At 36.6% G+C, this 13,165-nt stretch overlaps 1 protein-coding gene across 3 annotated transcripts in view; it reads right to left on the minus strand.

Moving 5' to 3' along the window:
• Positions 1–13,165, minus strand: part of slc25a22a (solute carrier family 25 member 22a) — a 40,783-nt gene that overhangs the window by 7,268 nt on the left and 20,350 nt on the right. The window contains exons 2-11 of one of the 3 annotated variants that reach the window (XM_022672399.2): positions 12,786–12,935; positions 10,005–10,173; positions 9,737–9,862; positions 9,543–9,598; positions 8,440–8,530; positions 7,564–7,621; positions 3,728–3,788; positions 2,219–2,366; positions 1,985–2,139; positions 644–719 (exon numbers count right to left, since the gene is read on the minus strand). In XM_022672399.2, the coding sequence (XP_022528120.1) occupies positions 644–719; positions 1,985–2,139; positions 2,219–2,366; positions 3,728–3,788; positions 7,564–7,621; positions 8,440–8,530; positions 9,543–9,598; positions 9,737–9,862; positions 10,005–10,024 (791 nt within the window). In that variant the 5' untranslated portion in view covers positions 10,025–10,173; positions 12,786–12,935. Of the gene's footprint in view, positions 1–643; positions 720–1,984; positions 2,140–2,218; positions 2,367–3,727; positions 3,789–7,563; positions 7,622–8,439; positions 8,531–9,542; positions 9,599–9,736; positions 9,863–10,004; positions 10,174–10,335; positions 10,388–12,785; positions 12,936–13,165 lie in introns of those variants that run through there. The other 2 variants (XM_015601840.3, XM_007235123.4) reach the window with 2 other exon arrangements.

The following is a 13,165-nucleotide window of genomic DNA, read 5'->3' on the forward strand; positions in this document are numbered from 1 at the left end:
ACAGAGGTAACTCCTGCTCTTACTGACTTGGGACGGTCCTGATGAGAGCCAGTTTCATCACACCATTTGATAATCTTTGCATCTCCACTTTGCAGATACTTTCATTCTTAAAATTCTTCCGATTATCTGACCTTCATTATTACATTGTAAATTGTTTGCTTTAAAATAGCAAGTAGAACAGCTAGAACATCTATTGGTTTATAATGTTATAACTTACATTGTATCATCTATGATTGTGAATTAAGATTGATTGTGACAAATTGATTTCAAACATCTGGCAATGTGAACGATGTCTTAAACACTGCAGTATCTAATGTCTAAAACAGTGTGTAACGTAAATTTCGAATAAAACAGTTTTGATACGTCTATAAGAATAGAAATAGAACAGAACTGTCCTGTTGTTCTGAGGGATTTAGAAACAGATATAGATTTGGGAATAATGTTGACAGAGCAGAATCATTGACAGTGGTCAATGTGCTAAGTGCTAGGCTAACTGATAAAGCATGAGATATCCTGGGAACTGAAAGATTAGCTCATTGATTTTGACCTTGAGACGTTTAGCAACTCGTACTGTCAAAGCCAATAAACCGGAGGAAGAGTTTACTATCGGCAGCCAATGAGAGAGAGGAAAGAATATAGTCACCTGATGCAGTCAGTCACTCCGCTGTATGTGTCCTCCTGACTGCCGCGTGTTAACGACTGTAACCTGGTCTTTATCACTGTAACACACACACACACACACACAAAACACACATATATACAGTATGTCAAGTACAGTTATACATACTATAAATACTGTCACATAGTGCAAAGTTTAAGTGCTACTTCCCGGAGTTCAACATAATTAATTCTCTTATCACATTTACATTATGGCTCTGATTATAGTTCTGTCCTGTTACTTTATTCTTGTTCTGCTATGTTCTGTCAATAGCAAATATACTACCAGTCCTCACCTGCTCTCCAACAACTAACTCCTTTAAACTAAAACAGGATTTATTGTAAATTGTAGATGTTTAAAATGCTCTGTGTCAGCAATAATATTTTTTTTCTTGACTGTAATAGTAATGTTTGTTATTACACATTCCTGATCAAAGTCCTTATCAACGTTTTTTAATATAAAGAATGAATTTATGATCATATATGTTACATGAAATATATACAATAATAATGACACTATGTTCCTTAATCCAATCATGCAAAATCTATAATCTCCATTTTGTCATTATATCTCCACATTTGACATTATATATAGCTCTGCAAAAGAAATAAGAGACCACTTCAAAATGATGAGTTTCTTTGACTTTACCAAATTGAAAACCTTTGAAATATAATCAAGAGGAAGATGGATGATCACAAGTCATCAAACCAAACTGAACTGCTTGAAAGTTATGCAAAAGCAGTGTGTAAGACTGGTGGAGGAGAACATGCCAAGATGCAATAAAACTGTGATTAAAAACCAGGGTTATTCCACCAAATATTGATTTCTGAACTCTTAAAACGTCATGAATATGAACTTGTTTACTTTGCGTTATTTGAGGTCTGCAAGTTCTGCATCTTTTGTGTTATTTCAGCCATTTCTCATTTTCTATTAAATTTAAATTTAAATATTGTCATTTTATTTCTTTAAATGACAATATTTTTATTTGGAATTTGGGAGAAATGTTGTCCATAGTTTATAGAATAAAACAACAATGCTTAACATATACCTATAAATAGCAAAATCAGTGAAACTGATTCAGAAACTGAAGTGCTCTCTTAATTTTTTCACTTTAAATCATTTTGAAGCAAAATGGTTCCATCTAAGGTTTTTTTGCTTATCTTGTATTTTAGCAGTTTTAGAGATATGAGGTTTTGTGTGAAATTAACAGCACACTACTTGCCGCGATGGTGTTTGTGTAGCTTTAAAAAATTGTGTTGTAATTGCTTAAATAAACAAGCAACTGTTAGTTTGAATTGAAAAATCACAAAACAACACCCAAATTACCATCTACAGGGTTGACGGCCACTGCGGCCGTGCTGCCAGCGATACAGCCTGATGCGAAGGAGACGTAAAACGGAGCAGGACCTTCTGCTCCCCTCTTCCCCAGGTTATTCAGATTAGCAAATAAAGGGAAGTAGATGATTGAGAACGGAACATCCCTGGGAAGAGGTAAAATTTGATCAGTAAAAGAAGAAAATCTGGGAATTAGAAAAAGGATGTGTATAATAATTCTAGTACCTGAGCAGTGTGGCCCCGAGTCCTTTGTAGAGTCCAGCGATGCCTTTTTCCTTTAGCAGCTCTCGTGTGAGCTGCATGGCAGTGGGGCTCTTCACTTCCACCGGACCCCCAGGAGCCACAGTCTCCGGCATCAGCTTCCTTTGAGCAGCTGTGAACACAGACATACAGTACGTACAATTAGAGCTAGAGATTACACACATTAGCTCTGAGATCCATTAATGGGGCACTCTTATAACTACACAACGCTTTCATAGCAGCCACCGAAACAGCACAGCACTTAACAGTATAAAAAAGCCTTAGAAGTAAAAAACTGAATAAAGAATCATCATTAAATGACCTGCCTGACCTGCCATTTTTGTAATGATGAAATTAACATTATAAGGCAGCTTCCACATCAAATTTTTAATTATATAATGCAATTAACGAGCCTATTCAAATTTAACCTACAATTTACTCCATGCTGATTCATTGGATTGGCTGAAGTACCTACATTAGTTACATTGTGGTGTAGCAGCTCAGACAAAAAGCCTAAAAAGGAGTGTTTTATAATGTTAATAAGTTCGTTGATGTAATAAGAAACTCAAGGCAATAATGGGAGCGTGCTTTCCTTGTGTAAAATAGTTAACGGTGGGTTTTTGAAGTTAGTGAGTGTTAATCAGATATAGTGGTTGTGTTATACAGTATGTGGGCCTGAGGCACACAGACTAGTAAATACAGCTCTGAAAAAATTAAGAGTCCACCCCAGTTTCTGAACCAGTTTCTCTGATTTTGCTATTTATAGGTATATGTTTGAGTAAAATTAACATTGTTGTTTTTTTTCTATATACTACAGACAACATTTCTCCCAAATTCCAAATACAATATTGTAATTTAGAGCATTTATTTGCAGAAGAGTTTTCAGACCTCAAATAATGCAAAGAAAACAAGTTCATATTCATAAAGTTTTAAGAGTTCAGAAATCAATATTTGATGGAATAACCCTGGCTTTTAATCACAGTTTTCATGCATCTTGGCATGTTCTCCTCCACCAGTCTTACACACTGCTTTTGGATAAGTTTATGCCCCTCCTGGTGCAAAAATTCAAGCAGTTCAGCTTTGGCTTGTGATCATCCATCTTTGGTAAGATCAAAGAAACTCATCATTTTTAAGTGATCTATTATTTTTTCCTGAGTTGTAAGAGCTGGGGTTTAATGCAGGTGGGTAAATCAGACAATCTGGTCTTCTGCTTTGCAGAACACACATTTTTTGAGAGGAAGTTCAATAAAGAGCTACAAATGAGAACCTTTAATCTCCCCGATTCTTCCATTTTGACACAATATTATCATCCTACTTCAGCAGACTCCTAACATTTACATCAGCTAAAAAAAAACCTGCTATATGTGATGCTGGACACATGAGGGCAGTGTTTTATAATTCACAGTTCACCCCACCATCTATTTCCCTGTCCTTGTATTTCTCTTCTTCTTTAACTCCTTTAACACCTTTACCATTGTCCAATAGCCCTCTCACCAATTCTCCCTGCGTCCTGTAACTGGATTTTCAGCATCTCCATTGGCGTTGTAACAATGACCTGTCAATCAAACACAGACATACACAAGTACACATTAGATTTAAAAAATTGAGCCATTAAAATGAGAGAAAAATCACCAAACTAAAGCAGCTTTCCACATGTGGCCACAACACAGCTTTAGAAGATTGAAAAAATTACGTAAACAGTACCAGTCAAATTTTTGGACCCTTCCCTTGTCATTTAATATTTTTTCATCATTTACATTATTTTTTACATTGAAGATTAATATTAAAGACAAAACTATCAAAACTATGAAGGAAAGCACATGCAATTATAAAGCTAAAATATGTTTTATACTTTAGATTCTTTAAAGTATCACCTTTTGCTTTGGTCCCAGATTTGCTCACTCCTGGCATTATTCTCTCATTTGGCTTCTTGCGGCAGAACCTGGAATGGCTCTCCAGCTGTATTAAAGAAGTTCTAGAGGCGCTGAGCTCTTAACTGCTTTTCCTTCACTCTGCACTCCAACTCATCCTAAACCACCTGTGTTGGGTTTGTATGTCCGGTGTTTATGAAATCTAAACACTTTTTTTTGTCTATAACCTAACTGCATGTGCTCCAATGCAGTAATTATTACAAATATTAATGACAATTTGTGTCCAAACTTTTCACTTGTACTGTACATGTATATAAAATTGATGATGTACCATATATCTTTCTTCGATTAGAAAATGTATAGCTTCGGTATTAAATGCATAATTTAGCCACAAAATAAAAATGAACTAAAATCAATATCCTTTACATTTTTGCTACTCTGGCCTTGTTTCTAATCCAGACTTAAAATAAAATCAAAGAAAAAAGAGATCAATTTTTTAAAATAAAAAAAAACATGTGTCTTTATAACAAAAAGACACATTAAAACTAATTATATACTTAATATTTATAAAAGAGTTGCATAGTTTATTAATATAGTAAATCACAATCATTACCATAATAGTGTATTATTTTTGAAAGGATTTTTAAAAGGTAATTTAAGTCGTAACCATTAAAAGAAAACTATTGAGGGAAGAGTGGCATGTTGATGTCTGGAAACATTAGTAATTTAAGAAGGTATTCTTCCTTTTAATGGAGTTAATTTATTTAGTGTTATTACCATTAATTCTATACTGTCAATATGTTACATAAAAAATAAACGTTCACATTATATATATATATATATATAATATAATATAATATGTATATTCCAAGTGTGTATTCAACTAGTTGTTGAGTAGTGAACCCAAACCCTCATGTATGTTTCTTCTGAAAAACACAAGAATGATTGTGATTTTTAATGCCACCTGACTTTTCAGTTTCACCATCAGTATCTTTGTAACTGTTTAGAAATGTATATATTTTTTAATGATTTTCATAATAAAAAAAATAAAATAAAAAAGAGGCAGAATTAAATAATATAAATACTGCATACTAAGTACTACAGAATTATATTATATAATACTGTGTTATATTGAGAATATTCTGTAATATTCTCAGAAAATAATGCAATATCATTACAAAAAATAATGTGCAGACGCAGACCTTGGACCATAGTGATAGAGTCAGCAGAAAGGAATGAGTCAGGATACACACACACACACAGAATGCTACACGAGCAAGTCACCTTCAAGCGCATGCTGTTAACCCATCTGCGAGACAAGCAGCTATTAAGATAACATAGCTTTAATCCTGTAGAACGCAGAGAGTAAACAGCCTTCATTCATCAGCTTCTCTTACTCTACTCCTCTCACCCTCACCAGTCACAGGTTGATGGGATTATGAGAAAGATTTGAGTGTCAAGAAAGACCATGTGCTCAATGCAGGCTAATCCACAATCACTGCCCACTATCGTAATCCCATCATTTAGTCCACAGTGGACACTGTCCTCTCTGATGAGGAATCCAATCACACCTGACTGACTCACACAGTGTCACATGACCAGGAGAACGGTACTGTCTCACTAATCGCATTAAGAACACGGAACAGACAACACAGCTGTCTGTATCATACACAAGCGAACGCAGGTGAACGCTAATGTTGCATACTGATGCTGGCCTAGCTCCAAATACTCAAATGATGCTGTAGTACTTTCCACTACAATTTTATTACCATAATACCAAGACCATATGAGGTGGCTTTAATAAGCAGCACAGCTTTAAGTGTAAGTGGTTTAGTAGAGAACCAGCATCCTTAGTTACAGAGGACGTAAAAACGTCTAACTGTTTAACGGACTAGATTTACCGTCATTCAAGAGTAGTTTCCTGCAAAATGCTCCATTCTACAGACACTTCACAGCGACAGTGATATAAACCAGATGTCTGACACTTTTAATGACGTTAAATAAATTTGCTGTGCTATCATATGGCTACTGCCCGAGACACTGTTTCACAACAGCGCAGAAATAAAGTTTTAGTCTAAAATTGACATTTTGTCATACATTTTATACAAATACATACAATGCCATGTACCATGTACTTTATGTCATATTGGTAACGGTATCACTGCACAGTAGAAGAGTACACCAGCGCTCCAGAGTCTGCTAAATCTTCTTGATGGTCACTTGCAGTCAAACAGGCTTTGCTTTGTCCTTCTAGCAATCCTACAAACAGTTGTCTTCTTTTACTTATCTTATTCTTGACCCCCTTCTCAACTATTCCTGTTTATTGCAGTTTCTTAATTATACTATGAACTGCAGAAGCTGATCCCTAAAAACTCTACTATCTATTTATAGTCTTCTCTTGTTTTGTGGTCATCAGAGTGCTAGGGAGCTGCTTAGTGGTGCCCATATTTATGCATAGTTGCGACAAGATTTAAGGATTTAGAGTGTTTATAAAGCTTCTGAATTTGAATCATTTGTCCAAACAACATTTGTAAGTGGACATGCTTCAGCCAATAGCAGCCTGGTTGAAAAATTGCAAAGAGAGCAGGACCTTGCCATGTGCCCCGGACTCCAAAAATGAAAGCTACACTTGTACAGCTCTGGAAAACACATAAGTGTCTCTACACTGTGTCAAACAAAAGTACCAAAGATTTGTCTTTTTTAAGAGTAAATAAAATGGCTGCATTTGCATTGTAGACCAGCCCACGGTTTCCTCAGAACTTCCAGAATTAATTATTTCATAAACCTTTCTGAAAGCCTTTATTTAACTCTTGGTGACTCTATGCAGAGAGGACATATTTAGAGTACAGAAACCTTTAAACATCACACTTACACTAATATATGTTAGTGCAGAAGTGCATTAGTCTTAAAACAGTTATTGATATTATTATGTCTCATCAATTCTGATTATTTCCGTTCCTAAAACCATCCAGACCAGCTAATAATGTAAAAATGTGGATTCAGAGGGAACGGGCTTATTTATTGGGCCTCCACTTCTACCGGCCAGGTGTAGCACTCCTGCAGTTCTATTAATATCATTCTGATGATATTTGGGGAACAGTTTGCTCTAGTGATATTTATGGAGTCTGTGGTTTGTCTGAAAAGTAAAGCATGAAAAGCATGTGTGTGTGTGTGTTTGTGTGTGTATGTGTGTGTGTAGTGGTAAATCACTGCAACTATGTTTAAATCTCCAGCTATTTGCATAGATAATGTGTCTGCTAATATTATGTGTATTATTGTGTGTGTGTGTGTGTGTGTGTGTGTGTGTCTCTGTTTAATGCCTTCATGTTGAGCTTCAAGGCTGTTACTTGACTAATTATCCTTCTGTGAACACCCAGCACAAGTTGGCCATTGTTTGTGGAATAACAGAAGGAGGGTGCTTGTATCTGTGTGTGTGTGTGTGTGTGTGTGAGAACTGACCTGACATGTACCTGCACCACAGCCTGCCAGCATTTCTTTGAGCAACGTGAGCTTCTGCCTGAAACGGAGAGTGAATCAGTGAGACACACTGTATATGTGTGTGTGTGTGTGTGTGTGTGTGTGCGCGTGTGTGTGCGTGAGAGAGATAGAGAGAGAAAGGGAAAGGAAGAGAGAGAGAGAAAAGGAGAAAGACATTCAGAGCAATATTAACTTTTACTGTGAGGCAAACTGAAAATGTGCATCTGAAAATGTGCATCTGAAAATGTGCATTTAATCGCTTCCACTAAATTTGACCATACATCTAACACACACAAACACAACACACACACTCATGCATGCAAACAATACACACACACACACACACACACACACAAACACACAAACACACACACACAGAAATACACATGCACTCCTGATCCAAATTAATAATTCACATTGTGAACCGGCCCAGCCAGTAAATAATTCACCGGCACTGTTTCTGGTCGCTATGGAGACTGGCATGGACGGCAGTCTTGGCCAGTGAAGGTCGAGTGGGGTGTCATTCGAGCAGAGGATTGTGGGTAGTTACAGTGGCCTGCCTGTGTTTAATATTAATGTTTGCCATGTGATAGCAGGCTGAGCTTGGAAACACTATGCTTTCCCTTATGAACAATTGATTCCAGATGTTCTGCAGTGAAGGCATGCACTGTAATGCAGCGCGAGTGCACACGTAGGATGACGGTATGCAACACAATTATTCCCTTTGTGTGTGAATGGATGTGTGTGGGAATACCTGCACTGTGAGTGCATATACTGTACATAAAGTATATGTCTGTCTGTCTGTGTGTTTGTGTGTGTGTGTGTGTGTGTGTGTGTGTGTGTGTGTATGTGTCTCACCCATCCTTAGAGAGGTGGAATCTGAAGAAATCATTGGCGGCCAGCTTTATGGCTTTCTCAGGAGTAACGAGAGTTAAGTTCACCGCAGCCCCTGAAAAAACACAACAGAGACAGGAAACATTTTACCTGTCAGCAGAACAGACACAGATTACTGCACCTAATACTGACCTACTCCATTCAGAGGAAGCTTAGCTTGACATTTTTAGATAACAGGATGCAGAATAAAACATGATTAAGCAGGGATGTCCTGATTCAGTTTTTTATCACCTAATCCGGTCTGTGTTTTTAAATGCTGAGCATTGGTTGGCACTGATCTCTCTCAAAGTGTTGTGTTTCTATAAATAATACAGCCACACAGTTTAGATAAGATGTGCTGCTAATTAAACTGCTGTCAAATCACATTGTCTTTAGTAAACAGTTCATATAATGTGACATTTTGGACAGATTTAAAACAGGTTTTAAACAGACATGCTGACCGTTTTATCACGTGTTTAATATCATATAATCCAGTCCGATTTACTGCCCTTATTATTTAGCTCCCAGTCATTTTAAAACACTGCAGTGAAGCAACTAGCACTGTATGGCGTGAAAATACCTCATAAACAGTGACTTAAAACACCACAAAGAAAAAGAAAACATAGATTGAATCCCGCACTGTAGTGTACTACGGCAAGTCACAGAATTATCAATACAAAATCTAACTAGAACAGAAAATATTTGTAATAGAACAGTGTTTACGTAGATTTTGTGGTTTAAGCCTCTATTTAGATCACTATATAGGGAGTAAGATATTGTGTTGTGTTTTGACATCAGTGTTTTTATAAAGCTCCACCTAAAAGAGCATTTACCAAAAGCTTATTGACCATTAGTATTAGTATAATTTATGTTACAAGATGTAATAATTGTTTTTCTTAAATTATTCATATTTCCATTATATTATTATTTTATTATTGCTGCTAGTTTATGATATATAAATGTTTCTTGATATTTAATATGTTTGAGTTTTTGTTCTAAAGTTTTTCAAAATGTACAACAAAAAGATCAGTGAAAAAAAATATATATTGTGGGTGGGACCTTTTGAAAACGTTTACAAGAGCACCCACCTCTATACATCCCGAAATACCCTTCCGACCGAATGGTTTTGATAAGGCAGTCAGACCTGCGCACACACACACACACACACACATAGGTATAAACAAATATATAGAGACCCAAAATATCATTAGAACAGTTTAGAGTGTAATTTTTATATATCTGTATGTGAAGGCATGCTGAGAGCAGGGTTGTATACGCGTACATGCTGGTATAGAGCCGAGATCCATTCTGCTGGTTCTGTAAGCGGGTCTTGGCCAGGTCAATGGGAAACACACAGGTGACACCAATCAGCCCAGCGACTCCCCCGTTTATTAACTTGGCAGGCAAACTAGAATAATCAGTCAAATAATTCAATTTTAATAAGAGATAAGGAAAGAGACACAATTACAATTTAGAATTCAATTAATAAAATAAGACCAAATTATATGGAATAGCTAGAAATATGAGAAATACAGTATAAAGCTGCTCACCTGATCTGTTTATTAGCCATTTATGTGGCCCACAACTCCTCTGTCTGTGTGAGTTTTTTAGGGTATCAGTTTGACTGTCCGTCTGTTGGTCAGTTAGTCTGTTTAATCCTGCAGGGATTTGGGGTGAGTGTGTGAGTCCAGCCGCTGGTCCAGGTTAAGCTGAGGGTATCTGACAGAGAGAGAGAGAGAGAGAGAGAGAGAGATACACAGTGAATGGGGGTTAAATGCTGAAGGAGAGTGTATTGTTAGCTTCAGCTCCTTATTTGTCCACAGGAATATTTTAATCAGCAGTGCCGGATCATCCTCTGATCTTTCCCCTAATTTCACTTACATCATTCACTCAGCTCCACTACTCTCCCTGCAGCAGGCCAAGACCCCATCTGTGTCATACCAGATACACCAGCTGACACACACGCACACACACGCACACACAGACATCAGGGCTGTTCAATATATCGTCTGTTAATCATTATTGCAGGGATGGCTTTTGCAATTCTAATGTTGCAGCACAGCAGTGTGTGTCCTGATCATTTGCACACTGTGTGTGTGCTGTAACTGTTTAAAACTGAAGGCTCAAGGTTTCAGACTTTCTCTGAATTTTTCTGAATCCTTTTTTTCCTAAATCAGTCATATAAGATCAATTACTGACCATTACTTGACCAAATTGCAAAAAATATGCATTTATTTTATACTATAAAATAGCGAAAGATGCATCACACTCATGTCACTGCATCAGTTTGGTTTAGAGTCTGCCAGCATATCTCTGTAACTCTCAGAATAGCTCTCTGATTTATTTTAGCTATTGTCTCCCACTGGAGATCATCCAGACACACTGCATAATGAACATTTTATTCAGTCTCCAATACAGCTCTCTGTTTTTACAGTGGCTTTTCAATCAGTGCCCATGATACGCTGGGGTGAATTTGATCAGCCTAAGTTTTTCTTTTGCATTTTTTTTACAGAAAGCAAAATTAACAAAGATAATAAGTATAAAAAGCTTTCAATGTGTCCTACTACTAAAGAAATGTGAAACTTCTTTAATGAAAATAAAACAGGGTTGTAGATAAATGTATAAAAGGACGGCACTGTTTGATTTGTGTCATTTTGTCAAGGTTTCAAAAATTAGAACAATAATGTTACATGAGTTCAGAACAAAGTTCAGAGTATCAAAGTAATATTTATTACACCCTAAGGATTACTAATCTGTACAAACTTTCAAAGCAATGTAAAGTAAGTTGAGTTGTTACTAAGTTATAACAGTTATACCTGTTGGAAAAGCAAGGAACTACCAGTGGTTTCAGTGAGTTTAAGGAGTTAATATGAAGAGGTCCTCAACCTAAAAAATGTAATAAAACTTGAAAAAGTAAAAAAATGTTGCAAAAAGCTATTTACATGTTTTAATTCTATTCAAATAAATGATCTAAATGACCGAACTTGCATTATAGAAAAGGCATAAGTTTTAGAATAATATCTCTTTCCCTCATACCTTTAAGAACCTGTGAATGTGAACTGTAAACTGAACTGTATTTCTAATTAATATTACCTCTATCACCATCCAGCGCAGGCATTGAGTGTGAGATGTGCTAAAATTTTTATATGGGTCACGATTTTCAAACTCCTATAGTGGGTATATTGTGCTTAGCTGTGACATGTACTGTATATATTTGGAGCTGACGTTATTATTTTTTAAATCTGTTAGGATTTAACGCACGTGTCTCGACAAAAAGACGCATGAAATTGGATCTGATGTCACATGGCAACAAAATTGAAAAGGTATCTGATTTACGACCACATATGACTCAAATCTGATTTGAAAAGAATGGTAAAAAAAAAAACTTCTGTTTCACAGTAAGGAAAAAATGTTTAAGATTTTTAAGTGTTTAGTATTTTGCTGTTTCCTTCTGTTTTAAAAATATTTGCAATTTTGATAGAAAACTTAATTGTCCGGAACACTTGATTCCAGCTTTAAGCTGAAGATAAACTAACTAGAACTGTAACCCTTTTTCTTAGTATAATTAAATTACAAAACACTGCAAAGTGTTAAAAACGTTTTAAAAACGTTCAGAGTTCTCAGTGTTCTACTGTGCTTCACTGTGTTTGCTGTGTTCTACTGTGGTGTATCACTACTTTTGAAGTATAGATCTGGAAGAGGTAGAAATACTGTATTCCTCCCTGCCAGTGCTCTGCTGGACACTAAAACACACAGTGAAAAGTACACACTGTCAGAACACACACACACACACACACAGTTACAGAAAGCTGTAAGTGTGATGCTTATCAGATGTGAGAGTGTGTGTGAGGCCTTGGAGACTATTCGCTCGCTCCACCCCTCCCTCCAACCAATCACACCAAACTTCATCCTCCTCCCTTGCTCCGTCTCCTCCCCTCTCCGCCCTTCCTTCCTTTTTCTCTCTCCCTCTCGCTCCCCCTCTCCCTCTCACCTCTCTCCTGCTACCAGTTACTGCTCTGATTTCTGCTAAGTCACGTTCAGATCTCTGCACCACTTCTTTCTCAACTGCTTTCATCTCCCTCCTTTATCTCTCCTTACCTCATGCTGAATTGTGTGTGTGTGTGTGTGTTAGAGTTCAAAGCAGGTCACAGGAAATACAGTGAGAATAAATGACCAAATACTCTCTCTCTCTTTCTGTACATAATATACCTTTCTTAATGGTCATACCTGTAAATAAATACTTAAATACATATTTGCTCACACTCTTTCAAAATTGTAATTGTTTTTCATTCTGTATCTCCTCTCCTCCTTAACTCTCCCTCTGACCTCACCCTGCATCTCTAGACCTTGATTTCTCCATCCCTCTCTCTTGCTGAACTCTAGCCTCGTCTCATATTCCTCCTTCCCGTCGCCGTAGTTTATTTTTCATTCATGCTCCCTCCCTCAGTGCTGCTCTGCTTCACTGTACTCTCCTGCTGGGACTGTAAAACAAGCACATGTACCTCCACTCAAACAAGAACTTAGGTTACTCTACTTTCCCCCTAATTAGTCCAGTTTACACAGTTTAATACTTAGCTTATATACAGTACATACAATGCCCATAAAGAATATTGACCCTTTTGGATTTTATAAATTGTTATAAATTGGTTATGGTCAATATATTTCGTATTTATTATTTAATTTTACATTTAAAACATATTATTTATTACTA

Source organism: Astyanax mexicanus, chromosome 2 (genome assembly GCF_023375975.1).
Source record: "Astyanax mexicanus isolate ESR-SI-001 chromosome 2, AstMex3_surface, whole genome shotgun sequence".
In the NCBI taxonomy this organism is placed as follows: domain Eukaryota; kingdom Metazoa; phylum Chordata; class Actinopteri; order Characiformes; family Acestrorhamphidae; genus Astyanax; species Astyanax mexicanus.